The sequence below is a fragment of the Drosophila suzukii genome, chromosome 2L, assembly GCF_043229965.1.
Source record: "Drosophila suzukii chromosome 2L, CBGP_Dsuzu_IsoJpt1.0, whole genome shotgun sequence".
NCBI lineage: Eukaryota > Metazoa > Arthropoda > Insecta > Diptera > Drosophilidae > Drosophila > Drosophila suzukii.
In genome coordinates this window covers 17,573,540-17,586,155 of record NC_092080.1, presented here as the reverse complement: position 1 = coordinate 17,586,155, position 12,616 = coordinate 17,573,540, and the positions used below count along the sequence as shown (strand labels likewise).

Below are 12,616 nucleotides of genomic sequence, written 5' to 3'. Positions count from 1 at the left end.
CTAATTTAAGATGCGTTTCGAAAGAAACTAAGTTCTTGTTTAAATAGTGTAATAACAGACTGTTAAGATTGTTCGTTTGTAAACTTAACTTCACATTGAGAAAATTAATTTGTATTTCCGAATAATTCAAATTTATGTTAACTTTACCTGACATTGTTATCTGTCAGTTATCTGTCAATAGAACCTTAACATGACATTGAGAAATCGGACCGTAGTGGTTTTGGTTTTCTCTTTGCTTGTCAGTAGTAGATTCCAGATATATAGTAATATTCTTAAATGAAATCTTTATTCCCTGTGTATTTTGTGCCCCTCTTCAGGTTGCCATATGGCTGTAGTTTCATCGCTCCCCACTTTGGTTTCATTTCAGCGTTCTATATATGTTTTTTCTGCTCTTTTCTGAGCTCGTAACACTTTTCCACATCTTGTGGCTCGTGTACTTGTAGCCGCTGAATGTAATCCGCTTAAGTTCCTCGGAATCGGCACATAAACATCATCATCGGCGTTATGATTGTCATTATTGTTCGGCGGGAAACGGAATGATCATTTGTCAGAAGCGAGTTTCTTGTTCTGCACAAGTTCTACATTCGTCATGCTTTCCACTTTATTACATTTAACTTTGGCATTTTCCGGTTTCGTGTAGTTGTCTGTGCTTAATACTTCTCTGGCAGCCTCCGCACAAATGGTTTCCTAATTAGATCTCATAGAACAAACCAAAACTGAAACCAAAACCAAAACCAATTGCCAAAGTGGAAATCTTGACAAATTAACTGAAGGGAAAACATAGGGAGAGAGATAAATGAGGGATAGAATTTTCCCTATTAGATGAGTCACTTGTCCGATGACTTCTTTTGTTGACCCAACCGCACAGACAGCTTATCCAACTAACTATCTATTTTCGGGGAGGGGTTTTTCCCCCCGCAGCCGTTTACCAATTTTCCCATTTCCCATTTAGGCAAACATTAAAAGGGCAACCGCCCTCAGCAAATGAAGCCAACTAAGCGTGTGACGTGACCGGCTCTATAAGCAATATCTGCTGCAATAACTATCCCATAGCTCCAGTTTCCATTTAATTCCCCCAACCATCAACGTCTAGGGTTACAAACAAAATTTATTAATTTTCCTCAATTGCCACATTCGTTTTGTATTTGCCAGCAAAATGGGAGTTACAGTAGGAAACGAAACTGCATTTGCATATTTTGTTTTAGACCATAGTTCGGTTCACACGATACAGATACACAGATGCAGATAGCTAGGCAAACAGATACAGATACATATACTACTTGAGCGATGGATGTCAAAATCCATTGGATATGCACCCAAATGACTGGCAATGCAATTCATTAGCGGTGCAGTCAGCTAACTGGAAACTCGGCTTGAATGGCACACAACGCGAATTTGAATAATCGAATCGGTTAACCTTCAATCGATTGCAGAAGTGAGAGGCGGTGACCGAGCGCGCAGTGACTGCCAAACTGTATTTCCTTGGCTCATTATTTCCATCTATCAAGTGGGGTGGACCCTCCTATTTTTCACCCGTTTTTCTCTGCTTCCTTTGGCTCATTATTTCCAGCCATCAGCTGCAGTTTGCAATTGGCAGACGGCAGACTATTAAATCAAGGCACGAACTATCGATGAACCCGAACTCGAACCCCTTTGGGTACGTGCCACATTTGGCTGCAGGCCAGCTCGCCCTAAAGTGCAACAAAAGAATCCCAGAAATGGAAAAACTGTTTGCAAATAAAAGAAAACTTTTTAATATGCTTGCTTGTTTAGGAGGCATGGGGTTAGGGCGAGGTTGGCCACGGGTTAAACGGGTGGGGTTAGACCAGACAAAAGCTTCGAGTGGCGCCAGGAATTGAAAAGGAAATGAGGTCTGGGAAAGGGGAGCAGAAGGAGGTGCCCCCCTTTCATGTCAAATGAAAATGTTGGCTTAATGTTATCAAAAATTCAAAGCAATCCAATGGAAGTTTCCCTCTCGGCGAATCCATCAAGTAATCCACGACCACGCCTATTCCACCCACTGCCATATTTGTTTGGCGCTTTTGCAAATAGTTTGTGCCAACAAAATTGCAAAGGCATCGACAGTCTCTGCACCACTCTATCCACCGAACCAACTGCACCACCACCAACACCACCACCATCCTCACCCTGCACCACTCACCCACTATCCAATCCATCCACATGGCTCGAGGCCGGGACATTTGCATATGGAGCAGGGGCGGGGGCTGGGCCACTGAGGGGGGTCTCACTGACGATAATTGCATGAAATTATAATGCAGCCGTGCTGCAGAGCCTCTAATTCCGCCCGTCGGCGTGTGGGAGGCTCCACTGTGGCACCCACCCACACACCCAGTTGTGCTGAGAGCACCACACACGGATCTCTGACACACTATCCCGCTGAACAATCACGTTAGAGTTTCGTATTCACAGAGAATGGCTGGGGAAAATTATATTTATTTCCGCCCAGGATTAGACTGCAATGTCTGTATTTTGGGGCTTAAAATGGAATAGGATTAGTTTTTTAAAGTTACTTTGTTGTCTTTGACTTTCTATAAAAACGTATTCCAGACATTTGATTCTAAACGAATTTTGATGATTTTTTAAATAACTAGAAAAACAATTCTATCTGACCTCAGTTCTCTTAGACTTGAATGTTAAGAATACTGCTTTGCATATAAGCCGATGTCTTATGATGAAGTTATAGCCAATAGTTACCTGATTAGTGTATACCAAAACGCAAAAAAATAATTTGGATTAATACATTATAAAATAAGGATGACATGATAGCTGAAAGTTAAAACTTATGTATAAAGTAAAAAAATGTGTAATAATAATAAGGCATTAAGTTAGATCTCCATTACTATAAAAAAAAATGTTTTACTCTCCAGGCTATCAAGATACAAATATTTTCTGTAAAATCTTTAAACAAATTAAACTAATTAATATTTGTTTTATTATTTTTTTAGAACCACCACCGCGGCAGTAATACGAGTGAGGAGCGTGTGCCACAGCCGCACTCGCCCCACGACAGCCACGCCCATCCGCACAACGGTGGGCTGCAGCACTCGGGATCGCGGGCGACACTGCGCCACTCGATGAACCACTCGAGCAGCTCCACAGTCTCGGGCTCCGCCTGCAGCTCCACGCCCGCCTCCCCCCAGCTGAGCGGTGTGGTGAGCGCCTCCGGTGGCCAGCTGCTGTCCAACGGACACCACTACCAATCTCAGTCGTCGGTGAGCTCCAACTCGTCGATCGTCTCGGCCATTCCCGCCTCGCAGAGATTGCTGGAGGAGGCGCTGGCCAAATCGGCCCCATATCCCATGATCCTGCTGCCCCTGCACGGTGGCTACTGGATGGATGGTACCGAGCACGAGTGCAGCTACGATGCGAGGGGAAATCCCCTGCTGCCGCAGACCACCTGGATGGCCAAGTTCGAAACGGATGATACGGCCAAGTGCTACCGGCGATTCTATGCTGCCAGGGAGCACTCGAATTTAATTGGACAGGATGAGCAGTTGGGTCCGATTCTCATTTCCATTAAATCGGAAAATGTGGCCAACCAGGAGCACATGAGAATCCTGATGCGATTGCGAACCGGCACAATGCATGAGTTGATACCAGTTTCTTGTCTGTTGCCCCAGCCAAGTCCGGCTAAAATGGCGCATACACTGAACGAAAATATTACGGTGGAAAACTTTATGCCCATTCTGTGCCCCAAGGCCTCGCAATTGATCAGCGTTTACGACGAGCATGTGCTCGTCTCCCACTTCAAGTTTGGAGTGCTCTACCAAAGATATGGACAGACCACGGAGGAGGAACTCTTCGGCAATCAGCAGACATCGCCGGCTTTCGATGAGTTCCTAGATATCCTCGGTGAGCGGATACGGCTGAAGGATCACAGGGGGTATCGGGGTGGACTGGATATTCAGAACGGTCATACGGGCGATACGGCGGTCTATGAGGTCTTCAAGGAGCGCGAGATCATGTTCCATGTGTCCACATTGCTACCCCACACCGAGGGCGATCCGCAGCAGCTCCAGAGGAAGCGACACATTGGCAACGATATAGTGGCCATCGTTTTCCAGGAGACCAACACTCCCTTCTCGCCCGACATGATCGCCAGTCACTTTCTGCATGCCTTCATTGTGGTCCAGCCCATTGAACCGAATACCCCACACACCCGCTACAAGGTCAGCGTTACGGCCAGGGATGATGTGCCCTTCTTTGGACCCACTCTGCCCAATCCGGCTGTATTCCGCAAGGGTCAGGAGTTCAAGGAGTTCATCCTGACCAAGCTGATCAATGCGGAGAATGCCTGCTACAAAGCTGAAAAGTTTGCGAAACTGGAACTGCGCACCAGGACATCGCTGCTGCAGAATTTATGCGAGGAGTTGCGGGAAAAGACCCGCGATTTCCTGGGCACCGATCTTTCCCAGACGTTGGCCAGTAGTCCCACACCAGAGACACCAAAGGCGGAAAGTGGTGGTGGTGGGAATGCAGGCTCCCGCTTTATCGATACGGTGAAGAAGGCTTTAATCATGCGGGTGCGTTCCCAGAGCGTGGACACCGGAAATGGTCATGGGCCGGGGCAAACGGACAAGTTCAGTGTGAACACCAAGCTGGGCACACTGAATTCCAAGAAGGAGGCGCATCCCGAAATGCAGACACCCAATCTGAATGTAAGTTTTATCCACATTATTTGATTGGAGAACCCCAGCTAACTTTTAGCTTTTTCTTCCAATAGACCTGCAGTCGCACGGCCTCAAAGTCCTCATCCAAGTCCAAGTCCTCGAACGAGTCCACCTCCTCCTCCCCGGACATCACCTCCCGCCAGGCGAACAACAACAATAGCACCTCCAATGGCGGACTCCTGCCCCAAAATGGATCCGGAGTGGGCGTGGTGGCGGCAGCAGTGAGTGCCGCCCAAAACGGAGTGGTTGCAGTGGCCACCATGTCGGAGACGAGCGATGATTCCAGCCTGAACAGCGTGGATCTGGACCCGATGATCCACCTGGATGGCGGTGCCACCTACATAGACAGTGATACCGGGCTGGAGAGCATGAGTTCGGCGGAGGCCACCACCAAGGCGTGCTCCCTGTGCCTGGATGGCGTCCAGTCGACCATGATGGGCAGCTCGCCCAGCAACGAGACGATCGTGAAGATCGAGAACCTTCGCCAGGAGGTCACTCGGTTGAAGTGCGACAAGCTGGATCTTCTCAGGCAGAATGTGGTGGGTATTCAAACTAGAGAGCAAATTTAGGTCTTGTTGGGTATTAACTTAATTGAAACGATTAAGATTAAAGATTATAATTTTTATTTTATTAAACCCCTAGACCTGGAAGTTTCATAATTTTATGGCGTTTCTTTGCGACATATACTAATTCGAATATTTTCAATTTACAGACCTGTCAGCGTGACATCAAGCGACTTAGGGAGCGGGAACTCTCCCTGCAAGGCGATCTATCGGCAGCTGGTAGGGAGATCCTGCGGCTGCGGGATCTTCTCAAGGAATATATGCCCGATACGGCTTCAGCACCACTCTCCATATCGCCCATTTAAGCGTAAAACGCAACCCCTTGATAACCGATTGGATGAGGAAGGAAGGCGGGAGAAGGAGTAACCACTGTGCCGTGTATAACACTTTGGAGAAGGGGATCGACGAGTCGTTTGGAGAGTTGATTAGCAGACAGTTGGCGTAGCCCCCAGAAACCCCAAACAAAAACAAAAACTGTATTATATTTAGTTTATGTAGCTGTAGATGTAGATCCCCGGAGATCGGACAGGTTGCAGCCGGCATGCGCATGGACAAGTTATTATATTTACTACATACAAACAGTTACAAACTAAACTAAACAAAGCGATAAAACAGCAAATTTAAAACAGAACACAAAACTCAAAAAAGTACACCAAATATATAATATAAGTCTTTAAGCATATTTAACGCAAGAATAACACCCCTAACACTAAATCATAAACCCCAAACCAATTCCAGAACCCATCCCAACTTTAACCTAAGTAGAAAGCGATCAATCACAAAGCATCACACAGAGATCGATATTGATATATTATAATAATAATCACAAAACACCCAAGAAAAAACACATGTAGCAAAGTTTTGAGGTTTACAAAACCGTTACTCGTTCGTTAGTCGCACTCGTAAACTGTTACTGTTACCGTGACCGCTACTGTGACTCTCGCTTCACATTTCATCCCCATAATGGAATATAACTAAATTATGATCGACATATGATTTTAAATTTAAACACTCTACAAAAAGCACACCGCGAAACAAACAAGAAAGAGGGAACTCTTAACCTTATGTTTAAGTTGCTTTAAATAATTTTACCTAAACTGTATGTTAATGAATTATTTTATAAGTTTAATCAAACGCCGAAACCACAACATCAATGTATTGATGACTCACGAAAATAACTTGCATACCGCATTCAATGTACATATGTTTAGAAGCGACGTATAATTCTCGATCCGCAGTCGGATCTGTCGAAATTAATTATGACTATTTTATTTTCTAATCGATTACTGAAATACAAATAATCGACAAATGAAAGGGACGCGAAATGAAACCAAGTAGTATTTGGAAGACTAATTCCAAAAGCAAAAGTTACACGAAAGCATGAATTTTGTCTTTGAAATCTATCCGAGAAGTACCGCGAATAATTGTTTTTGTTGAGATGCATTATCATTTTTATTGTGTAAAGTATAAAAAAGCAACAAATATATGCAAAATATATAGAACATACAAACAATCAACAATTGTGTTTTCAATGGTGCTTTAATTTTTATGTTAACAATATTCAAAAGGAAAAAAATCTACTTCATGACAAGACCAATTTCTTTCATAGGAATGGAAGACGCTTAAGTAAGCCTCATCAATAGATTCAATCTGCAAAACCAAAATATTAATTTTTAAATCATGTTGGACTATTATTATGGCTACTTACATAAAAACCCGGGAAAGTGCAAGTCTCAGTTAGACTAAGTTTTAATGGCCTCTGAGTTGTCGGATCTCTTACAGATTTAAGAATTGTGTTAATTTCGCTTACAAAATTTGTATCCACTTTGCCATTGAGATTAAATTTCAATGTGACGCAAGCAAGCTGTTGACAAGCTTGAATAATCGGCAAAACACAATTTGGTTCAAATTCATAATTATGTTGTTGGGAAATCCGTAAAGATTCAAGTTCATTTAAGTGCTTTAGATTTGAAATGGTATTATTATTACATGGGTTTTCGAATTCTATATTTAGTGTTATTAATGATTTCATTTTCGATATTTCTCTGATGTCATCATCACATCCAATTGGAGTATGCAACTCTCGTAACTTTGACTCATTATTATGAACAAATTCCCGAAAAACTTCGGCTAGCGAACCCTTCGACTTACAGATTATTAGTTCTTTAAGATTCTTTATATGTGCTAAAACTTCTATGCCCTGTTCATTGAGCAAGGAACACTTTAAGGACTCCAATCTCTCAAGTTCAACCAAGTATTTACACACGTTAAAGCCAATCTCGTTACAAATTTCCAATTTCTTAAGAGTAAGCACTGAATTAAGTTCCACAACGTTCCAGGATTTTTTGAAAAAATCATGTTTGTTCCCATAATAGCTAGGTTCAAAAGACCTTTTTAGACCTTTAATTTTCATAAGTTCGCCATTTCCAGTGATGTCAAGATTGTGCACGTTCAGGTGCTGAAGGGTAGTTTTACAATTTGAAGAAAAGGCTGCAAAAACGTTCTGAAGAGAATGGCTTGATTGTGGCTCCGTGAAAATTAATTCTTCAATACTCGAGTCGGCTAGCTCTGACAACGATTTTAGATCTTCCAGGTCTGAAATGTGGCACACCAGTTTTTTCAATGACCTTATTCGGGAAACCCTAAAAACCTCTTCGGTGCCGAGATATCCACAATTTATAAATCGAATTATATTCTTTTCAGCCAGTTTCGTGAAAAGGTCAGAAAGGTTTCCTTTCGTATTGTCGTATATTTCTAACTCCTCAAGTTTATTGAGGCCTGCCAATTTCTCAATGCCAGTGGTATCTGACATATACAATTTTAGTTTTCTAGTGGATTGGATTTCTGCCACATTGGAGATATCTTCAAAACGTATTGGTTCAAAAATAGACGATTCCGATAAATCAAATTCTTCAATCTTACAAAAATTTCCCATTAATGTTTTCAATAAGGAATTTATGTATCCAATATTACCGGGACCCACGATTTTGAGGCTTTTAACGCCATCAAGTTGTGCAAGAGACATCGGAGTATTGACCATTCTCCGCGTATCGTTGAAACAAATCTCCAACAACTTTTCATTTTTATTAAGGATAGTACCAAAATCGGAACAACATACAAATGCTTGCACCTGGCATACTGCTAGAAAATTAAAGACCATCATCGAAGTATCGTAATTGACAGGTTCCCGGACTTTGATCACTGCGTGTTGCAGGTTAGGTAATTGACCTAAAGTCTTGATTAAACTCCACTTTGACAAGTGGCACTCCAGATATTGAAGTGATTCCATTTTGGCAAGTTCTGTGCACTCTATTTGATCTATTGTTCCATAATTAATTTGGCAAGATTTTAAATTTTTTTTTGTGGCCATAAGTCTTAGGAATTTTGCAAGAGATTCAGGATACTCAGTTGAGCGACTTGTATTTTGTATGATCAAACGACTTAGATTGCGCAGTTTTGATAAATCTTCCAGTTGACTTATGTCCGACTGTGGGTGTATCTTTAAATCAAGTTCTCCTTTATTCCTGTCAAACTTAATTTTGATCTTTTTACCTAATGTTATGGTTGCGAGTGATTCCTGTATTGAATCGCTGTCTTCCGTCATTTCGGGTAATTCGTATTGGACTTCAATTAATACAAACCCTACACAATAATAATTATATGCTTGCAAATATCGCAATGAGTCTAAAGTTGCAATCGAATCCGGCCGACTTATTTTAGTTAGCTCATCTTTGATGGTCAATATCATAGGTTGCATACTCTTGGGCCTGTTCCAATTTGTTAAATCGTTAAAAAATATCGATTCTAAACCGCCTTCGTACAAGCCGGTAAAAATAACGTTGGTTAAATTGGGCAACTTTGCGAGCGGTGCATATTGGCCAAGAAAGTCTCCCATGGTTAGTTTTACGCTCAGTACCTTGAGATTAGAGCAATGGGGTATGATATCGTAAATGCTTCCATGGACTTCTGCGCTTTCGAGGCTCAACTTTGTCAAGTTTTGGATAGTGTGCAATATGTCAACTAACGTTTGTGAAGTAAGTTTCTTGTCTAACCTTAACTTTTCGGTTTTTTTTAAGCCCGGTGACTTGCCTAAAAACAAAACTTTATCAAAAACAATTTAAAAAGTCAATAAAGTAAGTTATTAAGGAATTTACAAAAATCTATTTTTTTAAGTGTTACTATTAAGGCATATCGACATACAACTTTTAAAGTAACTTGCATAAAATCTAATATTTATACTCGTAGTGTAAAAACCCTATACCCATACTAGATTCGTCGGAAAGTATGTAACAGGCAGAAGGAAGCGTTTCCGACCCCATAAAGTATATATACTCTTGAGTAGGATTACTAGCCGAGTCGATCTAGCCATGTCCGTCTGTCCGTCTGTCTGTCCGTCCGGATGAACGCTGAGATCTTTGATGCTAGAATAAAAATTTAATTGAAACGTATTGTTCTCATCAATACCTATCGATTGATCCAAGAAACGCCACGCCCACTTTAACGCCCACAAACTGCCCACAAAATTAAAAAAATCGTAAGTATGAACGTGGATATCTCGGAAACTATCAAAGATAGAGAATTGGGATCTCAGATTTAGATTCCGTAGCTTTTTACGTAGCGCAAGTTTGTTACGCGAACATGCCATGCCCACTCTAACGCCCACAAACCGCCCAAGCCTGTGGCGCCCACAATTTTCATGCTAGATAAAAAATTCTGAAATGTATTGGTCTCGTCAATACCTATCAATTGATCCAAAAAAATTTGCCGCGCCTAATCTAATGCCCATTACGCTTAAATCTGTCTACCGCCGGTAGGTGGCGCATATCAATCTCGCGTTGCTGCTTGCATATCTCCATTTCCCTTTAGTCCCTTTAGCTGAGTAACGGGTATCTGATAGTCGAGGTACTCGACTATAGTGTTCTTCCTTGTTTTTATACCCTTGCAGAGGGTATAATGATTTCAGTCAGAAGTTTGCAACGCAGTGAAGGAGACGTTTCCGCTCCCATAAAGTATATACATTCTTGATCAGCATGACTAGACGACTCGATCTCGCCATGTCAGTCTGTCCGTCTGTCCGTCCGTTTCTACGCAAGCTAGTTTCTCAGTTTTAAAGCTATCGGGCTGAAACGTTCCCAAAAGTCCCAGGTAGTATATAAGTCGGAACCATCCGGATCGGACAACTATATCTTAAAAAAACTATATAACTATAAATATAAAAAAAATTTTTTTTTAATTATATCTTTGGTGTTTTTTAACATATAACCTCCTTAGCTTGGAAATAACATTTTTTAAATAGCCGCCATAATTAGCTGCAATAGGAACGATCGGAAAATTGGTGGGAAAATAATATGAAATAAATTATAGCTACTATAGCTACTATTGGGAATACCATTTTTTGTATTTTTAAATTTAATAATTATATCTGCAAGGGTATACAAGCTTAGGCTTCCCGAAGTTAACCTCCTTTCTTTTTTATTAAATAAGTCTATTGAAATGTTTAATAATGAATATAACTTTTTTGTATTCAAGCTAAATTTGTTGTACGAATCTTTGAACTGAATAAGTTTTTATTTATTTTCGTTTTTTTCAGTGCACTCACATGGTATATCAATGTTAAAAATTGACAGTCCAACATTGCAAGGACTTCGTGAAGTAAGTTTCTTGTTTAACCTTAACTTTTCGGTATTTTTTAAGCCCGGTGATTTGCCTAAAAATAAAACTTTATCAAAAACAATTTAAAAAGTAAATAAAGTAAGTTATTAAGGAATTTACAAAAATCTTTTTTTTTTAAGTGTTACTATTAGGGCATATCAGAAAATCATACTGAAAAAACTAAAACGACATGCAACTTTTAAAAAACTTGCATAGAATCCAATATTTTTTTATTATATAAGTCTATTGAAATGTTTAATAATGAATATTACTTTTTTGTATTCAAACTAAATTTGTTGTACGAAACTTTAAATTGAATGTGTTTATATTTATTTTCATTTTTTTCAGTGCACTTACATTGTATATCAATGCTAACAAAAGCGTGGCCAAATGACAGTTCTACATTGAAAGGACTTCTTTCACTGACAGATTGTATGTATGATTTCCAGAAAAATTCAGTTTCTGCTTCTGATTGCTTATTGATTCGAAGATCTATTAGCAGCTTATTTGTCCTGCACACAATTGCCATCTCAAGATCATCGTAAAGAGTTTTGTGACGCTCTTCCAGCAGGCCCAACAAAAATTCATTGGCCAGGACAAAGTTAATTAAGTCATCATAATTAATACTTCCGTCCTTCTCATTTTTGGGTTTTTGCCTTGCAATTGGCAATAATGTAATCTATAATCTCAAAGACACAGTAGTTGTTGAGCACAAGCTTCCCATTCTCGTCCATTTTAAATGCTGATTGGTTTGGCTTTCACTGCAAATTATAGTTATAATTTGTATAAAATAAATAAAATATTTTGCAATGGCAATGAGACCTTACTGCTGTGGCTCTATATGTGAACTGAAATTTCGGGATGATTATTTATTCTAATTGAGTTCTACACAGTGGGACAGTGCGTTTTTTCTGATAAGAACACATAAGAAAGTGTACCTTGTATAAAAAAATGGGTGATTCCTACGTTCCACTATAATCGAGATTCGCAAAATTGTTCCAGCTTATCTTATAAGACACTATATATATAAAGTCTTGAGCTTTATGTATTGTATAATAGTAAAAAGAAACATTTTGTTTTATTTTTCTGTCATGAAACCGTCTTTTGATTTGAACAATTTTTGGGCCACGCCGGGAAAACGATTTGATCGACCTGAACCAAGAAGAATAGTAAGGTATCATTTTCGATGTTAAAACTGTTTTTATTTATTTCATATATTTATTTTATAGGATCAGCTCATATTGCCTGTTAAAGTGGACTGTGCACACTGGAGCTCTCCACTGAACTACTGAAAATAAACAACATTATAGTAGTTATATTACATATATATTATTTTATACTTACTTAATTATAATTTTATATTAAAATACATTATATAATATGGAGGGGCAGGTGCCGTTGCGGGGCAGGAGCAACATTTTGACTAATTGGGAAAGAAAGAAAGAAAGTACAACTGCAGTACTCCACACCGAACTCTTCCCTTTTTCTCATCTTGACTAGAAGCAGCTGGAATTACTTTTGCTATCTACATATTTTTTCTACTTTATTCAATAATGCGAATTTGCCGCTTATGGTATTCTTGCAATCTTGGATTTACGGCTTTTCTTCAGCGTCTCCGTCGTGAGAGGCTGTGGGATGTGCGGCAAGTCCTATAGGTGCCTTAAATATTTTGAAAGACATCTTAAGCGGTGCGAGGAAGAAACGCCGAAA

The 12,616-nt window shown here is 40.2% G+C and overlaps 1 protein-coding gene and 1 long non-coding RNA gene across 8 annotated transcripts in view; one reads left to right on the top strand and one right to left on the bottom strand.

Moving 5' to 3' along the window:
• RapGAP1 (Rap GTPase activating protein 1) overlaps positions 1-6,774 on the top strand; it is an 88,762-nt gene extending 81,988 nt beyond the window's left edge. For all 7 annotated transcript variants that reach the window (XM_036812790.3, XM_065862836.2, XM_065862833.2 and 4 more), the window contains 3 exons: positions 2,967-4,679; positions 4,745-5,230; positions 5,404-6,774. In XM_036812790.3, the coding sequence (XP_036668685.3) occupies positions 2,967-4,679; positions 4,745-5,230; positions 5,404-5,559 (2,355 nt within the window). In that variant the 3' untranslated portion in view covers positions 5,560-6,774. The remainder of the gene's footprint in view (positions 1-2,966; positions 4,680-4,744; positions 5,231-5,403) is intronic.
• Positions 6,365-11,809, bottom strand: LOC139353350 (uncharacterized). Its single transcript, XR_011604589.1, has 5 exons — positions 11,729-11,809; positions 11,264-11,667; positions 10,854-10,961; positions 6,963-9,355; positions 6,365-6,904 (listed from the first exon to the last, which is right to left on the bottom strand). It is a non-coding gene; the product is annotated as an uncharacterized lncRNA (long non-coding RNA).
• Between the last annotated feature and the right edge of the window lie 807 nt (positions 11,810-12,616).